General features: G+C 49.6%; 1 protein-coding gene across 1 annotated transcript in view; it reads right to left on the reverse strand.

Annotated features, from left to right (window-relative positions):
- Window positions 1-18,966, reverse strand: part of LOC122374806 (protein turtle-like) — a 55,197-nt gene extending 36,231 nt beyond the window's left edge. The window contains exons 1-9 of the mRNA XM_043353791.1: window positions 18,854-18,966; window positions 11,398-11,522; window positions 9,354-9,588; window positions 8,644-8,759; window positions 7,114-7,273; window positions 5,936-6,223; window positions 5,327-5,517; window positions 4,776-4,985; window positions 916-1,056 (exon numbers count right to left, since the gene is read on the reverse strand). Coding sequence (XP_043209726.1) covers window positions 916-1,056; window positions 4,776-4,985; window positions 5,327-5,517; window positions 5,936-6,223; window positions 7,114-7,273; window positions 8,644-8,759; window positions 9,354-9,588; window positions 11,398-11,522; window positions 18,854-18,932 — 1,545 coding nt within the window. The 5' untranslated portion in view covers window positions 18,933-18,966. The remainder of the gene's footprint in view (window positions 1-915; window positions 1,057-4,775; window positions 4,986-5,326; window positions 5,518-5,935; window positions 6,224-7,113; window positions 7,274-8,643; window positions 8,760-9,353; window positions 9,589-11,397; window positions 11,523-18,853) is intronic.
- Between the last annotated feature and the right edge of the window lie 779 nt (window positions 18,967-19,745).

The following is a 19,745-nucleotide window of genomic DNA, read 5'->3' on the forward strand; positions in this document are numbered from 1 at the left end:
TTTAACCTTAGTTCAAATGACTGGAGCCAGCATGCAACTTCTTGTGGCGAAACAAGCTTTGGTCCCAGTGTAGTTACATAAAAAATACAGGAATCGCAAACACCATTTCGTGGAATTTTGGTGTGACAGCTGTCTCGAGGGCAGCACCACAGCACGCTCAATTCCATGCCTCCAACGAAACCCAACATTATCGTAACATGCAGGTCTCTGAGCGCTCTGTTTAAGCAAAGTGATCCCTGACAATGGAAGTTCATAGAATATTTCAATGAGTTTTTCGTGTGATACCGAATCAATATTTTATCACCGAAATATTTTCACCAACTGTGCAAAGGCTTAATTTACTTAGAAATTAGGTAGGTGAGCATGAAGCCGTAATTGCCACATCATACGTGGGAGGCTTTTGATGTCAATACAAATTGTTAAACGAAATGGTCGGGCGGACACCGTGATTAGCTCTGTGGTACAGTAGCGCGACAATCTCCATAAAGATTATACCAATTATACTCTGAACATGGAATGGGATAATGAGAACACTTAGTATCAATTAACTACGACAGAGTAAATTGTCTTTCCAGGCATCTACATAGCATTACTGTCTAGGGAATTGCATTAGTGTAATGAGATACTTAATGGTACATTTAACTAAAAAAAAAATGTGCAACGGTATCGAGCTTGGCCTTTTATGCTGCTATCTCAAGCAGCATCAAACAGCAATAATAATACTGTACTTGCTGATGAACTGTAGGAGCCGGAAAAGCCGATCTTCCATATTATAATTTGCCATAGCATTACATTCGAAATTGAACACTTTGCTGAAGGCCACGCGCTTCCCAAACTAAATCAAGCAGCAAGGACAACCAAAACTTCACCGCGTCTGTGACTTAACCAGCTTCATACACAGCCCGCAGTTCATACCTGAGTGGATGTAACAATGGTGGCGACGCTGTTCCGCGCCACACACTCGTAGTAGCCGAAGTCGGACTTTTTCAGCGACTTGATGGTGATGTTCCCCTCGTTGACAATTGCCCGGTCGCTCGGAAGGCTTTGATTATCGTGCTGTGGGCAGAAACAACGTTATATAGATCGGCGAGCACACAAAAACGTTTTTACGGGCGAACGAGCACAGCTCAGAGCCGGCTTCTGTGCAGCGCTCATCAGGCGAGGTGGAAGTACATAATACACGGACGTTCAATTATTTCCAAACAGCTAGGTAGGTCGTTAGTGCCCTGCGCTCCGTAATTGGCCAGTAAATATGTGTGAGTGCACAGCGGCAGACGTGTTTATCAACGCCCGGTTTATCAACGTGCCTGTTTATCAACGCGACAAGTACGCGGCGTCACCCAGGTGACGCTAAAGGTCACCATTATTAGCTGCGGTGGGGTTACCTTCCCGCCGCCAAGTGCCGGGGCAAACATATTAAATGGTCGTGCTGAGGGTGAATAAGGTACAGCAAAGGTGAGCCATAGAAGGCAGCTATTGTACTGGTTTGGTTTCTCAGTAGCGGATAAATGACAACGAAAGTCAACCATTGCTAGAATGGGAAATGAGCAAACAGAGAAAGGACATGTATTATCGTGGTAACTGATTATGCCGACATAAAAGCATAGTAGTAACCACGAATTGCAAAAGCAGAACACCTTTCAGCTATAAAACAACGATTACAATAGCCTAACAAACGTTGAGCGAATGAAAATCAAACTCATTTCATAATGAAGCCGGAAGCGTACGAAAGTTTGATTAAAGGGACCCTCCCACCTTCAAAAAAGTTAATGAATTGGCATGAAAGTGATGTCGCTCGGTTCAGAAAGAGCAAAAAAGAATATCTACCAAATTTCATCGAAAAATATTCACCGGTTTTCAAGATATTAGACTTTTACTTTTGTTTACTTTTTGGGATCTCCGCTGTTCCTAGCGACTTTATTTGAAAGTGCGGCATTTGTTGCGCGCAAAGCAGCATATACCACCGCGTGCTACAAAACGTTTTAGTCAAACATTTAACGGACGTTCGAAAGCCTGATGACGTCATCAGATTCCCGTAATGGTTAAGAGATAGGGACCACGCTGGTCCCACCCTGCAAGTAAAGGGAAGAAATTTCTTGAACACCATAAAGCTGCGGGGGTTGCGACCAGGATAAATGGTGGTTTCTGAGCCTGGCCGCAAACTTGGCTATCTCAACTCAAAACTAATGTTAAGGTGGGAGGGTCCCTTTAAGCCATTTAATGTAATAACCAGTAAAACGCCTTTTGGGCGACCAACGGAGCGAGCGAGAGGATGGGCCTTGCACGTGCGAAATTGCGAGGGGGTACCTCCAACTAACTTGTCCACTGCACCCTACTAACCGGTCTTTAGCGATGTGCCAAATTTCAGCGCAATCGGCCTAGCCGTTCTCGAGATCTGGAAGCGGCACACTGCACGTGCGCACGTGCAAGCGGGGTCCAAACTGACTTTTGCACGGCACCCTACTAACTGGTCCCCAACCGTGTACCAAATTTGAGCGCAATCGGCCCAGCCGTTCTCGAGATCTGGGAGCGCCCCCTGCACGTGCGCACGTGCTGTAGCACCCCAACCTTAACACATGCAGATGAATTATCTGATGGAGACCTAACTGTGTACCGAGTTTCAATTCAATCGGCCCAACCGTTGTGCCGTTATTGAGGTTGCAATTTTGGGGGTTCTTAAAAAATGTCCAACTTTACCACGCGCCACGTGCGGTGGTTGGCAAGAACGCATGGTGGCCATCACACCACAGAACTTTTACGTCCAAGTGACATTCAGTAAAGAAGACCGCTTGTCAATCGGATGTCCCGTTCCTAAGATATTAGCTTTTGAAGAGCGTCCCCACGGCCGGCCGGCCGGCCGGCCGGCCGCTCATACATTAAGGGAAATGTACTCAGGATTTTCCCTTAATTCAGTACCAGTATAACGCCTTTTGGGGCGACTAACGGAGCGAGCGAGAGGGTGAGCCTTGCACGTGCGAAATTTCGAGGGGGTACCTCCAGCTGACTTGTGCACGGCACCCTACTAACCGGTCTCTAGCGATGTACCAAATTTGAGCACAATCGGCCCAGCCGTTCTCGAGATCTGGAAGCGGCACCCTGCACGTGCGCACGTGCAAAACGGGTCCCAACTGCCTTTTGCACGGCACCCTACTAACCGGTCCCTAGCCATGTACCAAATTTGAGCGCCATCGGTCCAGCCGTTCTCGAGATCTGGAATCGACCCCTGCACGTGCGCACGTGCAGCAGCACCCCAACTCCGGCACATAGATATACATATTGCATTGCCTAGTGGGTGCCTACCTGCATGCCAACTTTCAGCGCAATCGGCCAAGTAGTTACCGAGATATTGCAACAATTACAAAAGTGACACCTCTTCGTTTTGCACGTGGCGTGGCACGTGCATAAGGGGTCACCCACATGCATCGGGAATAGTCCAATACTTGGTAGAAGGAATGAAGCTACTCTACAAAAATTACCGCATGTAAATCGGTCAAGTGGTTGCTGAGATATAAGCGTCGCAGAATCGTGACCACGGCCGGCCGGCCGCTCATACTCAGAAATTTCCGTAAGACTCCGCTCGCTTCGCTCGCTCCGTAATAAACGCAAATATTGCATCAAACCATACCCCTACTCGATTTATAAACATGCTCTTTTGACAGCCCACGTAAATGATAAACTCGCAAATTTTCGGCAAGGATTCGTTAGCCTAGCATACAAGAACCCTACCACGAAGCTGCCGGCAACTCTTAGGTGTACCCTATATCAGAGAATAAGCCACCCAAGTCCCCGCCGCATCTTGGCGTGTTGCCAACACCAGTGCACATCCGAGAGAGAAGCCCTCGCGTCCCGCTGATCAGGGCCCAGAGGTAAGGAGCTATTTTGAGACGCACAGAATCCATGCGTGCCGCGGATTAGGTTCCGCCGAGGCCCGAGGTGGTATCACGTAAAATGTTATCGGAAGATGTGTGCATGTATATGTGCGATGTGTGTATTTCCAATTGATGACGATGAAGAAGAAATATGATCTGCAAATCCGCAACTCAGGAAAATGTTTTTTTTTCTAACAGTGTTTAACCACAAACGACTAAAATCCTCGCTCTTATCCTCGCAGCTCATATTTACGATTTTATGCACTTTTGAGCACAACTTTCACTGACCCGAAACCACTAGTTTCATTTGTGTGCAGGCTCGCATAACATTAACTTCACCCCAGTATGTCTCGTCCTCCCATCTCCTATCGTCCTTCCATCCTCTCTAGCCATTCCATCCACTCCAAGCCTCCCATACCTTCCGTCCTCCAAGGTCCTATCATCCTTCAGCCTCTGAAATGGTCTCGTCAGACCAAAAGAGCCTAACCCAACAAAACAAACAGGGCAGGAGAGGATAGGAGGACAGAAAGGAATGGAGGATAGGAAAAGATAGGAGGACGGAAGGGGACTGGGGGCGGGAGGGCTAGAGGGCGGGAGTGGATTGGAGGACGAGGGATGCAGGGGGAGACATTGGTCTGGGCAGGCACCCTAGAGAGTCACCGGGGCTCAGCTCATCCAATGTATGTACAGGCCGCCCAGTCCCCCCAAACACTCACTGCACCCGGCTACGGGTGTGCCCCAGTGGAGCTGTACGCATGGGGTAAAGTTGCCCGTCCAGCCAGGACCAGGGGCTGAGGCGTGGAGGAGAAGGATTTGACTATCCTGAGGATGGAAAAGATGAAATGGTGTGCTACTGCTGTCCTTCCATTCCATCCCTCCCCTTCCATCTTCTTCTATGTAACTCACCCGCCTCCAGACGACTTTGGGTGTGGGCGAGCCCTCCACTGTGCACGGCATCTCGATGGAGTCGTGTACCTTCCTCTGGTACAGGTTCTTGGGCCGGATGACGAACCTGGGAGGCTCCCTGACCACCACCTGCATGTTGCCGGACTCGCCGCTCGAGCCGTGAGAGTTGAACGGCCGACACGTGTAGACGCCCTGGTGCTCCGGACGCACCTAGAGGGTAGGTGGCGCCAGAGGTCAGGGGAGTGGAGGTCTATGGGGGTCGCTGCAGACAGAAAGGAGCCCGACATCCAGATGGCAGGGCCGATGTCGATTGCGTTTGTTGAGCAAAAATGCATGGAAAATGTGGTTCGGCTTACGTGGCATTACATACAGCATTACCAATGAAATCACATTAGTTCGAACAGAAAGAAATGACTGTCTGTGTCCCATCCACGTTCGTAAGATTTACTCGAAATGTAGGTATGAGTTTGACGTTAAATGCATCCGAACATCACATGTCCAATGATCACCAAACAATCAAAGAGCATCATAATCGCAAGAGCTGCACTCACCGTATCGATGAGTATTGAGCCGTTCATGAGCAGTCGGAGGCCAGGTTCGACTTTGGGGTCGAACTCGCGTTTGTTTTTGTACCACTTGATGAACTGGATGGGTGGGTTGGACTTGATGTGGCAGCGGATGACCCCCTGCAGGCCGGCCGGCAGGTACTGCATCGAGGGCGTGTATGGTACGTGGGCCGCATCTAAAAACACGGAGTACGGGACAGGTGAGACACGTGAGACGTGAGACAGGAACGCTAAGTGTTCAATAATGAAGGATTTACTCCCTGAGAAACACACCTGGCTGTCCGGGGATTAAATGGTCACAATCTGATGTCACATCGAAAAATAGCCGACATAAGCAGCGATTGATATAGGCAGATCATCCTTGAAATCAACAGAAGCATATCAGGGGATATACACCGATCACAAAATATAGCAAAAGAATGGCATGAGCTATCTAAAGCAAGTAGCGATAGCTAATAAGGACTTCATACGTTCAGACAAAGCTCCTGGTCGCATTGCATATGTGCAAGTGTTCCATTAGTCATGCTCTACCTACAACGTCTCATGCTGTTGCTCACCCAAAGTTCCCAAGGAGTTCCCTCGCCCGGCACTTACACTCGACCTCGAGGAATCCCGAGGCGCGTTTGGGCGCTCCAATGCCGTTGGACACCTCGCAGGTGAACATGCCCGAGTCCTCGGCCGCCACCGGGTCGATCACCAGCGAGCCGTTGTTGGAGATGTGGAAGCGCCGCTCCAGACCGCTGTGCTGCTCCACGGGGATGTCATCTCGCAGCCAGCGCATGGTGAAGTTGGCCGGCAGCGCGCGGCCCTCGCAGGTGAACACGGCCTGAGTGGCCTCCATTCGGGTGAGGTTGGCAGGGCCGCTGGTGATCACAGCGCCACCTGGGAAGTGGAGAGCGGAGGTTACAGCGACATCTGCGGCCGACGCAGCACATTACAGACTGTTGAGCAGTCCGAGGCCTAACGTGGTGCGCTGAGCACTTATATAGTGTTGCACACGCTTACCACATTTACTGGTAGTTTACCACCCCGGGCAGTCGTCTAGTCAACCGGGCCGGGTCATACCCCGGGGCGAAGGGCAACCAATCAGCGACCAGTCAGCTGGCCACGCGCATGGGCGGTCACGTGTGCGCAGTGAGGGAGGGCAGGCGGGACCTCTACAATAGCTTTACGGATCGCGCTATATTAGCCGGATGAAGATGGAGATTTGTTCCCTTCGTTTGCATTTTCTTCTTTATTTATTCGCCTCTGTTAGTAATTTGGCGAATCCATGATACGCAGCCAGAACCATATCCAACTGTTCTCGGTCTATTTTTATCCCTTTTCCGCCAACAAATCGTCGTTCTGTCGACTGCAAAGAAGTTCCATGTTAAAACACTGACTTAATCGCCGATAAATCGTCTCTGGGCGCCGTTAGCGTCAGCGTCATCCGACCGACCCGGCCGGGCGAGGACAGCAGAGACAAACACACTGCTCTGGCCTTCTCCTGGTCACTCCGCAGAAAACTGTCACGGCCCCCTACAGCCCACGCAGATATAAATCAGCTCAACTGCCCCAAGCTTTCAAGCGCAATGATAAAAAATGTTAGCTACGATAAAATGGAATTGGTTTTGATGCAAAAATAACCAGCTGAATAAGGTCACGCATCGTAAATTTTCAATTCTCAAACATGGCACGTTTTTACGATGATATAAATAAAGAAATGCAGCCGGCTCGACAAAGCTACAACCTATCCACGGTCCGGAAACTGATTATGTGACGTCATATCTCACCTGCTAGGATAACTTTGGTCGTTGAGTGTACGCTTCCCTCGGTGTTTTCAGCCACACAGATGTAATCTCCGGTGTCGGCCTCACTTATTCGAGTTATCCGCAGCTCTGTTCCGTCGTTTTTTACCGCCACCGTCTCCGTATCCTGAATTCGTTTGTCCTCCTGTTGGAAAAAAGGGCAAAGTGTTACATCTAAGAAAACAGCCATAGCATGAATGAAATATGAGAACATATGGGAATTGGGAAACATGTGATCATTACCAAATAAAATAGTGGTGATGGGTCAATATTAAACGAGGCGAAATAATCGATAGAAATTAAAAGCACCGTCGGTAGATTTAAGATTTGATAACGAGAATGACATTGAGTGTTTAATACAATTTATTAAAATTGCAAGGGCACAAAAAGGGACTGAAAGACCGCACTAGCCTCACAGTGTGTATTTTAAAAGTCGCAGGGTCGGCTGAGCTAATAAAGAGCTGCGTGACATCCGCCGACAACCACCAACAGCGCGGCCGACAGGCGCGTCTGACGGACGCCGCTAACTTGTGACGTCGTGTCAGCGCCGAGACAAACCCGGCGCGGCCGCAGAGCGGCCGACCGACGGCGCCCTGTCCCCGAATTAGCCGACGGAAAACCGCTCCGAGCCGCCAAAAATCGCCAGAGGACAGCGGCGAACCGCCTACGAAAAACAGCGATGGAAAGTTCCCGACGCGTTAACTTTTAATTTATGACAATAAAAGATCCCCGGGGTGGGTTGAAACTTTTCAACAGCAGGCTAGAAGGCTTTCTACTAAAAAGATGATTGTTGTTTTAGGAGGGGTATGAGATAAAACGGAGTGAACGTCACATACGAGTTAATTTCGGCGGTGAAGACGGCAGAGAAGTAATAAGGCAAACAAAGCTGTGCTATTCTTTCTTCTTTTTTGAATAAAAAATTTACGTTCGAAATTCAGATTCATTATGCTTGTTATTCCAGCGTTTGTCTGAGTGCGTGCGCCTTTTATCACGCATCACGTGCTCCAGAGCCTTCAGCAACAAAAGGAATTCCTAGGGTCGGGGACGGCGCAGAAAGCCAATGAAATACACGACTCTAAAATGTGCCACCAAATGAAAAGGAACGCCGTGCACAACTTCCTAAGGATAAGATGTTATAGAAGCATGGTGGTATCAGGCATGTATAATAAATTTATCGCATAAGAGGTTTTACAGCAGAGCAAGTCTTAACAACTGCTCGAAATGAATAATTAATATACGAATTTGCTAAAGCACCTGCATTGTCGCACCATTACACTATCTGCTGACAATCTCTCATGCACCAACTTATCATTTAGCATAGTGTGAGCAAAAGAGAAACCGGCCCTTTAAATGAAATAAAACAAAGATATGCCGCCTAAGCTGGCGGCTTATGTCCCGCGGCTCCAAACGGATGCTCCATTCCGGGCCGCATTCCCGGTCCCAGTGCCACCGGACCCTTTGACCCGGCCGGACCGTCACCCGACCCCCGTGACCCCTCCAGGTGACCCCACTGACCTTATACCACTTGATGACAGGCTCCGGTGTGCCCTGTGCCACGCACGCCAGTATCTCCGAATCACCGAGGTTGACGAAAATATTAGCGGGCGGTTTCCGCACCAGTCTTGGTGGCGCTGAAACAAAAACACACGCCGAGAATTACATAGAGCCCAACTTCAGACGGCCGGGCCCGTCCGAAAAACGGGCGACTAGATAAACATTGGGCGGTGACGTGCCGGATAACAAAGATTAGCCTGGCGCATACACAACACCCAGAGGACGATGTTTGTTTGGCAGATGGGGATATGCATGAAGATATATGGACGCGAAGTGATGTTTCAATCGTGGAAAAGGGGCAGCTTTTGCAGGGAGGCATAAATCTATCGATGTTTAGAGAATAAGACATGACTGGTGACATTGATTTAGCAAAGACGCCTTGGCACAAACAATCAACAGATATATCGAAATACACATCTAACTTTTAGCACACATCCATGAAGCATTAACAGACAGATACATTGATACACTACATTCGCTAGTAAAACATTAGCAATAGAAACTGGAAGCCATCAGCAATCACCATCTTACCGAGAACGTCTGCTTTCACCACATATCAGCACTGACTACAACCTCTCTCGTCATCGTCTGACCTAATCTGGCTAGGCCACACCGCCCCCTTTATTGAACGTTACATCCCCCATCCCCCCCCCCCCATACCGTATACGTACCATGCACGTCCAGATGGACCCAGGTGCCGTTCCCGAGCACGGCCGGCGACCGGTCCAAAAAGTGGACCACACACTCGTACCAGCCGGCGTCCGACTCCGTCACATTGGTCATGTTGAGGGAGGCCATGCCGTAGTGCTTGCTGCTCAGGTCGACCCGCTTCACTCGGCCTTTGTACGGGTCGGCCACGTGCGGAGGGTATCCGTCGTACCAGATGTAGAGGGGCGTGTTGGAGTTCTGTGGGAAACGGGTGGGGAAAGACGTTAACACCGTGGACTAAAACACAGAGAAAAAGATAGTGGTGAGAGCAGATGAATCCCGTCTGACAGCCGGAGTACCTCAAAGGTACGCTGGGGCAGCGGGCTAGCCAGCGGCACCGCACAACACTAGGCAGGCCAGCTACCTCACCCTCCCCTTCATTCGAACGGAGTCGGGAAGACGTAGATTGTGCTACCGAGGTGTGACTCGTATGAACGAACTTGGAGTAGAACCAGGGACATTGTCGTACCGGGCGAACATCCGAAAGGTGCTGCTGTCTAAGCAACAGACATGAGCAATAGCATGTATGGGTACGTGTGTGGGAATTTTGCGTGCTGCACACTGTTCCTCGTTTTGTATCACACTATCATGACGTGGACATGTGAAAAGCCTCACTATTGAGAGGACCTTGTCTGAATATATCTGTAATCTGTAATCTGTAATCATGCATAAAAAGTTGGTTCCTTGCTTACAGAAGCTACGTACCTAACAAACGCTAAGCAGTTAATGTCCACACACAACTTTTCCAATATTGGCGATAATTACCGTTAGTAAGCAATAAGCATTGCCAAAATGCTTCGCTGTTCCCCTGAGCATTTCTCACAGTAGGAAGTATTCATAATCCACATACGTTCAGACATCATGACACAGCTCGCAGAATCTGCCACGTGTCCCATATGACATAACTAGCATCATCAACTAGCATCATCACAAGCCGGGGACGGCTGGACATTGGCAGCGTTATGATCCAGGCTAATCCAATAGAGGACACTCGGGAGACGCGCCCAGCGAGAGACAGACACCACGCTGGGAGCGCCGAATAAATGACGCTGATAATTGCCGCTCCCAGACAAGAGAGGCAATATACGGCTTTAATTAACTGTCGGCCCGTGAAAGCAGATGGATGTGGATGCTCGACTTAGTCGCAGATCGCGGTAGTGTATGCGCCTGTTTTATGAGACCAGAGAATGAATGGAATTGCGTTATTAAGGCGTTAAATTGATAAATGACGTCCTAATGTTAGAATTATTTCAGCGAGTTGCCGAGTGGACAGGAAATAAAATGCATTATCATTTCTGCTGAACGAATTGTTGGACGTTTGCTGAGGAATATCTAGGACGGTGGACGTTGTTCCGACGGTATAACTTGACGTGAGTCAACATTAATTAGATAATCATTTTAAAAAGAGATAGAGGTATGTGGTCTAGTAAAAAAAACTACCGTTTTAGGCATTCCAATCGCCAGCCGGATAGGAAAGACGCCGCACGGCGAGCGCCGGCGACTGGTAGGTAGACTGCGCCGCACTACACCACTGACTGACGGTTATACTGTCCCGCAATACACCTCTGGCGGCCGGGCGACTCCACCGGCTGACGAATGAACGATAGCTGCTCTGTAGTCTGTACTGCGCATCTGACTGGCAAGATGTTACAAAAACTAAGAGGATCATACTCCTGGTATTTACACAAACCCTTATAGCAGGATGAGAGCAAAGAGCGTTCGTTTCATGTAAAAAAGAACGTAACACACTGTAATGAAAAAGGATGGTGTGACGGTTTCGAAACGGTCATGTATGCATACTCGCATTTGTAGCTGCACCAAATCCACCAAGCCTCGCACAAGCTGCGACAAACCACGTCTGCTGAAGGACAGTAATGGCTAATCGATGTCGTTATTTTCCATTTTAATGCCGCTCCAGTTCACGTCAAGTAGAATGTCGGCAATATCTCAGCGTATTCGAGCCAGTTACGTCACGGTTGACTGACCAATGAGCGGCCGAGAACTCGCCTGTTTCTTCCATTCGATGACGTAGGGGACAGGCTGTCCATCGGGGAAGTCGAGAGGACAGTCCAGGATGACACTTTTCCGGCCCACAAGGGCCGTCACGTGCTTGCCTCTGCCCATCTCCACTCCTGCGGAGAGAGAAGAGGTCACAGGTCAGGTTACAAAGAAAATGCAGTGAGCGAGAAGTGAGATGTGCACCTACCACGCTGTAGGTCGCGAGCAATAATGGTGAACGCAAGACAGCGGGAGCTACGTCTTTTACCAATTAAACTAACAGAATGACGCAAATTCCAACAAAATAATTTGTGCCCATATGTCAAACGAGTGTCATGCAAGGAAAACAACTTTTCTCTAAACCACAACGAATTTTCCTCTCATCCCAGATATATCAGCCCATAGCCCATCCTCGCCAAGCAGATGTCTGATCTTTACCACGGCAAGTGACTGCCCGCCGCGCCGGCGACGGACGTCTGACACCATCACTTGTTTCTCGTTTTGCCCTCCTCCCACCCCACCCACCCAGTCGCGGTCATTAGTAACCAACGGCTGCGAGCCGTGCGGGCGATAATGAGAAGCAGACCAGGGGTGACGACCACTAAACCGGACCATTTGCCGGTCCATTCCTCTTCCAGGGACCCAGCCCGCGGTCCAGCATGGTCCAGAACGACCCTCACTCTTTTCTTTGACTTGGGTTTGATGAATGCATTCGAATACAATTCCCACATTAACACGGCTCGTTTCTTTATTGATTTGACCAACGCTGCCAAAAAGTAACTTGAAGTGACTAGGGATATTGAGGGCTATGAACTGGAAGCTGAATCAGAATAAGCCCCGCGAAAAAAAAGTTTAAAAAGATGTTCCACGTGAAAATCGCCATAGAACAGAGATGCTTGTTTTCATGGATATCTATAAAGCAAATGAGAATTGATAAAAATAATTAGAGCCCTTAAATGATTCACGAAGTTGTAATTGAGAATGCATGCTGTTGTTGCAGGTTACAACAAATGTTTTCACATTGCCTTTGCCGAAAGTGAAACATATGTTCCAAACCAAAAATATAACATCAGAGCACCTGTGCGCTCAAAACTCAAAATATAGCACCAGAGCACCTGTGCCGGTAAGATCCAACAAGCTGGGCACTGAAAAAAGCCAAACTGGATGTCCCATCGACCTGTGTCGTTACCATTCCTACAATTGGATGAGCATGAATACAAATGCCGCTGTTCCCCTTGAGAGCGTTTGTGTCCCAGAGAGATGACACGGCTGTCTCCAGAACAGAGACAAGATAAATATCCAGTCCCCGCGGGAGCTCAGGCTAATTTCCAGGGAGGAAGCATTTGCGCGTAGAAAGAGCGCAGCAGGCGAAGGCAGATGTAATTTGGATGTAATGCGGCGAAGTGCATCGCTGTTTGGCTTTTGGTGCTTCAAGAGTATTTGTCATCTAAGTAATTGCTCATATTCATCTAGAAGGTCAAGATTGATATGAATTACAACTAGCCATAACGATTCGCACGAAATCTGCCATCGCTATGCATTATGAAAGAACCAAATAAAAGACGACAAGCGATAAAATAAATCTGAAAGGTGAGAGTGTTCGACTGAGGATAAGAATATGTCAGGATGCTTGTTTCGAAAAGATGCTTTTCTCAAACCATTGATGATACCATGTTGAATGTTCCGAATTTTCAAGCGAACGTTGCCAAGAGAATAAAAATATGACCCGAACCTGCTTCCGCCGAAGGCCGATCAGTTATCTGCGTGATAAAAAGTTTCAGTTTCAAATCGAAACACCAAATTTTCGAGTCTAAAAAAGATAGTTATTTAACGGTTTAAATAAGAATATGGCTATTGGCGCTTGAGGCTGCAAACAGTTAGAGGACAATGGCAAAGCTGTCATCGAAAGCACAGCGTCACTTAATAAAGCGATGTCAATAAAGCATCATTCCGAAAGCCGCAGCGTTCGCCTTTAATTTCGCTTCCCTTGGGTATTGAGCGGCAACAACAAGCACAGCCTCATGAATATTTATACAGACGTCGATGGCCACAGTTTGACCTGGACACGGAGAGGAGACACAAACGAGTGCCTATTTCAGCTCAGCAACCGACCCGCGCTACCTCAGCTCCGACAGAATGCCGATATCCACGGAGGGAATTCTACACGGACAGGATGTAACGACGGGACGTTGCCACGGAGTAGCTGGAAGTGCAGCCGATCGATAAAAAAACTGGAGCGGCGTTACGAAACATTAATCGATGGAGATGTGTGACTTTTCCTACAAACGGCAAACGTGGGCCTTTGTTGATGCTTGAAAACAAAAATGTTGATGGGATTGAAATGCCACTAAACATAAGCCGTCTGAGAATCTATCTCGAGTTATCGTGAGAGCCGCACGTGCAAGCGAATGCGGCAGGAGGCAGTGATAAACCCCGTCGTGATCTCCCAGCCGGCGGAGCCGCGGCTCCCATCTTCACCGGTACATCGTCGGCGTCGACTCAGAGTGGGTGTGAGTCGACGGCACCGACGCGGTCCGCGCCGCCGAGCGGTGCGGCACCATCGATCCAGGCGAGCCGCCGACGCCACTCCGACCCGCCGACATCTTTCGATCAGACGCTTCGACGTCATGCACTTCTCATCTCCCCCCGAACCAACGTCTCTCTCACCAGAACGAACCCTCGCTGGGCAGCGACGATCGGTTTCTTTTCCATTCGTTTTTTTTTTTTCTCCCCGTGTGCTATATTCATCCGGGGAATATTTTCTGATCAGACGGAGCGATATCTATTCCGGGCGCGCCCCAGCCGAGCTGAGTGAGTGCGCGCGTCACCCAGGACAAGCGCCGAGCAATAATCGCCGTGCCACCGTCACCGCCCGCCAATAGGCTGATGATAGGCCGCGCCCGGAGCTGATGGCACACCAAACGGATTGGTGTCACTCAGGAGGAGAGGGGGCGTCGGAGGCGGTGATCCGGGCGTTCGGGGTGTTCCTCTGTGACCTCTGGGGTGTCTGAAGGTGCCTCCCTGTGACCTGGGAGATTTGTGGAGCGCCCGCTGTGACCAGGGAGCTCTGTGGGAGCCTGTCGATAGCTTAGGGGTGCTCCAGGTCTGAGGGGTTACATAGGTGCTTGTGCGAGGTCGGGAGATAACTAGGTGACTACGTATGCATGCGCCCCAAGGGATGACTAGCCAGGAAGGGTGAGAAGCGGAACTGGAGGGTGGGACTGGTAAGAAAATGGGGTCAAGAGATGCTCTGCGACCCAAGGAAGAGGGCAGTGCCAGGAAGGGCCAACTACTCGGGAGCCAACAGGCTGAGGAGAAACAACGGGAGGTCAAGAGTCGCACCCGGGGAACCAGAGAGGCAGTGTCCCGCGCGGGTCGGCCGTCCGCTGTGGAGGGAGATAGTAGCTGCACAAAGAGAGGCCGGGATCGCAAGGGATCCCGCCGAGAGCTTCGGGGAAGAGGGCAGGAAGCTATCGGTCAGCGCCTGTTCCCGGGTGCCCGGTCGGGTAGGGGGCAGGGCCGACCGGACGGGGCGGGGGATAGGTCCTACGGCAGCGGAAGGCGCGGTGTTTGTCGACCCGTACAGATATTTGATGTCACCCTGTGCAAACCGAGGTCTGTTGTCGACTGATGGAGGCTGACATGCTCGTTTTCGATGTTGGTAGACCATTATAGTTAGTTGGCACTCATCTGCCGCAGCGTCTGCCGTTAACTAGGCCAACACATAGCCGTCGCACAATGCGCGTGACGACGCATTTTACAGTCAACCGATTTTCTCTTTCCAGCTCAGCTTTTCTTTCTTAGTTCTCCAGTCGCTGCTTTTTTGATGACTCAAGAGCTTTCCGGGCAGATCTAAGGAGCCTGGTGTAAGCTTTTGAAGCCTAACATCTTTCCGCGACCTTACCATATCAAAATTATCACGTTTTCGTACCACCGACCAAGCGAAAAGATGCATCAAAACTTCAAGCATTTTCACAGCTTACATAGGCTGTGCGAATTCGTTTTCGTCATCATTCCGCATAAGAGTGGAGCATTTCCTTCCCAGCGAGATACTTCAGGAAACAAATGGAGCATTAGAGATGAAAGAACCATTCGTTTCCTCGCTTATTACAACAAATGAATGATCGCTTTACGGAAAGTGCACTCCAATAGAGCAGGGGCCTGGCTCGGAGCACTAACTGTCATCTGCGGCAAAGGAGCCCAACGCGGCGCAGCTCGACAGATTTATCGCACAACTCGGAAAGACGACAAACCAGCTTTGCGGTTCTGCCAAATTCAGTCAGATTTCCAAAGGCCTTTGCCGCGAATTTCTCGCTCGAACAATGGAAAAGATTATCGCCAGAGATGGGAAAATGCAAAGCTATTAGATTGGAATCTAAGCTGCGGGGCTTCGCAGCCAACCAAGCGGTAAAGGAAAATAATGGACTATGGTGGAACAAATCCATTTTAATTCGAGAATAAATGCCGGTCAGTGTTCGGCTATTGGCGGAGACGTATTATCATCGATTTAACGTCAGCAGCCGCCGAGCCTCATACAGAAGCGCAGTGTGGTCCACAGAGGCCAGATTCGGAGCCGCTATTTCGAGTCGCTGAGCGATATCAATTTGGCATTGGCCGAGATTCTATCTGTGGGATAGTCCAGATAGAATGATACAAATCAGAGATATCGGATCGACGGAAATATATAAAACGAAACATTATAAAGAACCTCTCAATCAGAATTCCTCTAACACTGCAAAACATAGATCTCCTTTCACATAAAAACAGTCAACGGATCAGTGTTTTAAGTCCAAATACATATACAAAAACAAATGTACCTTTTCGGATCCCGTGCGGACTGAGTGACGGAAGGCAGACGGTTGACGGTGGTCGGTGGACGGTGGACGATGTACGGTGGATCGACGGTGGACGGTGGATGGTCACGATGGACTGTGGACGGTGGATGGTGGATGGTGGTCGGTGGTCGGTGGTCGGTGGACGGTGGACGGTGGACGGTGGATTGGCAGTGGACGATGGATGGCAGACGCTGGACGGTTAATAACGAATGGTGCACAGTATTCAATTGACGTCAGTGGACATCAAGACACATTGCCCCTATCCTCTGACCAGGTTCGGCGAGCGGCGAGTTCAGAGAAAACCGCCATCAGCAGCTTAATCAATACGGGCCACGGGACTGAGCGGGCGGCCACGGCAGCGATGACTGACACGATCAGACGCGTGGGGCACCGAGAGGGTCGGGTAGAGTAAGAGAGGGACGGGGAGAGTGTGGGAGGACGGTGGATGGGCGGGTAATGAGTGGGAATATTGGGTCAGACGGGTGTACATGGAGAATCATTGCTATCAACGGGGTAATTTTGAGGTGGATAGGCAAAGCTTGGAAGAATATGGCGATGTCAGAAAAAAAGAAAAGATGAAGAGAGATTGAAGTAATAAGAAGAAGGGAAGGAAAAGAGAAAGAAGAAGAAAATCTAATATCACAAAATGTTAATACAAACCAATTAACGTTGAGTAGACCTCACCTGGTCGAAAATCACAGATCGGAAGTGGGGTGGTGGGAAACAAAGCGCATGCGATTGGAGCATCCCACGAATAACTAATGTTTCTACCGTGAGCATCTATTTATGTAAAAAGGCAAACCGATTGTCCAGAATCAGGTCAGGCGAAGCAGCAGCGACCACGATTTCTGGAACACGGATAACGATGCCGGACTTCTCTGAACAGTTGCAGGTTTTTGTCACTGACCATTTCCAGCGACTGGTCTGATTGACCAAACGTGACCAATCAGCTGACTAAAACAAACGACCCACGCTTACACAGCCGCCGAAATGCATGCCACAAAAACCGAACACGACCGTCGATCAATGGTAGATCGTGAGGACATGTGACCTCACGTTACAAGCCAGTTTACTCATTTTCTGATGTTCAAACTAACAAAATAAATATTCAAAAAAATAACATGATATATACAAAACGCTTCAAAATATCACACCGTCAGAGCCACTGCAAGCAGTGAACACCTACTAAAAACCTACATTCACTTTGCAGCCGCGCTGGCATATTGGTCCAAATGCACGTTCCACCCTCGCCAGAGTGTAAACTGCTTATGACAGGCCACTCTGTCGAGTGCTTCGGCCCCGAGGTGGAAAAAACGTTTAAAATTCCGCCCGTCGCTTTCGCCGGTGACTTTGCGATGCATCTGACCGGGTCACTTTAAGGTCGCAGCGTCAGCTTTGGACCTTGACACAAATAGGGTATTGGCTGTGACAGAAACGAGATTGTCGGAGGAATACCAAACGACGCTCCCGACGGCTCTGCAGTTTCTGACAGTGCAGCTGTAAAAAATGATCTAGAATAGCCTGCCAGCTTCAGCAGTGAGCTGTGGGATGAAAGAGTGAAGATTGACGAAAAGGTTATCTATGTTTATCTGTGTGGTTATTCCAAAGGTTATCTGTGAACTCGCACTGATTCCTTTACCTTACCAGTATAACGCCTTTTGGGGCGACTAACGGAGCGAGCGAGAGGGTGGGCCTTGCACGTGCGAAATTGGGAGGGGGTACCTCCAACTGACTTGTGCACGGCACCCTACTAACCGGTCTCTAGCGATGTGCCAAATTTGGGCACAATCGGCCCGGCCGTTCTCGAGATCTGGTGGCGGCACCCTGCACGTGCGCACGTGCAAAATGGGTCCCAACTGACTTGTGCACGGCACCCTACTAACTGGTCCCTAACCGTGTACCAAATTCGAGCGCAATCGGTCCAGCCGTTCTCGAGATCTGGAAACGACCCCTGCACGTGCGCACGTGCAGCAGCACCCCAGCTCTGGCACATGGATATGCATTGCCTAGCGGGTGCCTACCTACATACCAACTTTCAGCGCAATCGGCCAAGTAGTTACCGAGATATTGCAACAATTACAAAACTGACACCTCTTCGTTTTGCACGTGGCACGTGCGTGAGGGGTCACCCACATGCATCGTGAATAGTCCAATACTTGGTAGAAGGAATGAAGCTACCCTACAAAAATTACCGCGTGTAAATCGGTCAAGTGGTTGCTGAGATATAAGCCTCGCAAAAGCGTGACCACGGCCGGCCGCTCATACTCAGAAATTTCCGTTAATCTAAGGAAAGACTACGCTCGCTTCGCTCGCTCCGTAAAAAGTAGTTTTTAAGAGTTGAAAGAAATAAATGCCCTAAAATGCTGAGCAGCGTCGACGATTTTCTTAGAAAATACAGACTGAAAGGTACTTTTCCAGTTGTGCCACCTTGCGTCACATATGATGTCATCTGACGTCTAACTTCTGCAACCAAAAAATATCCCCGAACGAACGCCTTGACTCATCACGCCCCCCAAACACCCAACGAAATCGGCGGCCCACGCCCGGCGCTCCGGAGCGGCAGTCCGCTGTGACGTCACTCTCACTGTCGGCCATGGTGACGTCACAGTGACGTGGGTTCCCTCACTCACCGGTCGTTGCCGGTAGGTATGCGAGCAGTAGCATCATCCAGGCCGTCCTCATACTCCGGTCCGGCCGGCGGGGCGGCATGGCCCGCCCATCAGAGCCGGCCGGTCACCACCTGAGGGCACACAGAGAGACATACGGGGTCACACGAGGTCACAGAGGGCGCAGAGGGTCTTTGAGGGTCAGAGAGGGGTCACACAGGGTCACGTGGGATCACGGAAGTTCATTCGAGGTCATGTGGGTCACGCAGGGGCACAAATGGTCACATTATGGTCATGCACCGGCCATTAAAGCCGAGCCATTGCTGACTGACCTAGCCTAACATGTTCAAGAAAACCTGTTCATGCAATCGAATGATGTCACAACAAGGAAGCCACCATGACGAATCCAAAGTAGATACCTGCCACTCTATCGTAACGTGCCGTGACAGCACGTGACGCAAAACACATCACCCGCCAGCAAAAACGGCTAACAAGAAACGTCCTGTTTGACAATCCTGATCCCGTGATGACATGAAAGATGGCTTTTTCATGGTGACAAAACTGCGAATGGTTGGGCTTCACCACGCGGCGGGCACGCGATGCTGAATAATGGGGCTTGTAATTACAGGTCGTGTTTGACCTTGCCACGAACACAGGATCAGAGGCGCGCCATCGTCTTATCTAATTACGAAGTTGTAGCATCACCATCAACGAAATTATTAAAACGCTGAGGTATTGAATTAATATTTAGAGCCATTTTCAGGAATTGTGCGCTATTGCTAGGTGCATACGGTGCATACGGCCTTCATTTTTTTGCTAGAAAAAATGAAGCAGGTAAACAAAGCTAACTCATGTAAGTTGCATGCGTCTAAGTAATCTTCATTCTTCAATGAGACAAAACAAGTCCACTAATCAC

The sequence above is a fragment of the Amphibalanus amphitrite genome, unplaced genomic scaffold, assembly GCF_019059575.1.
Source record: "Amphibalanus amphitrite isolate SeventyFive unplaced genomic scaffold, NRLGWU_Aamphi_draft 001716F_arrow, whole genome shotgun sequence".
Classification (NCBI taxonomy): Eukaryota; Metazoa; Arthropoda; class Thecostraca; order Balanomorpha; family Balanidae; genus Amphibalanus; species Amphibalanus amphitrite.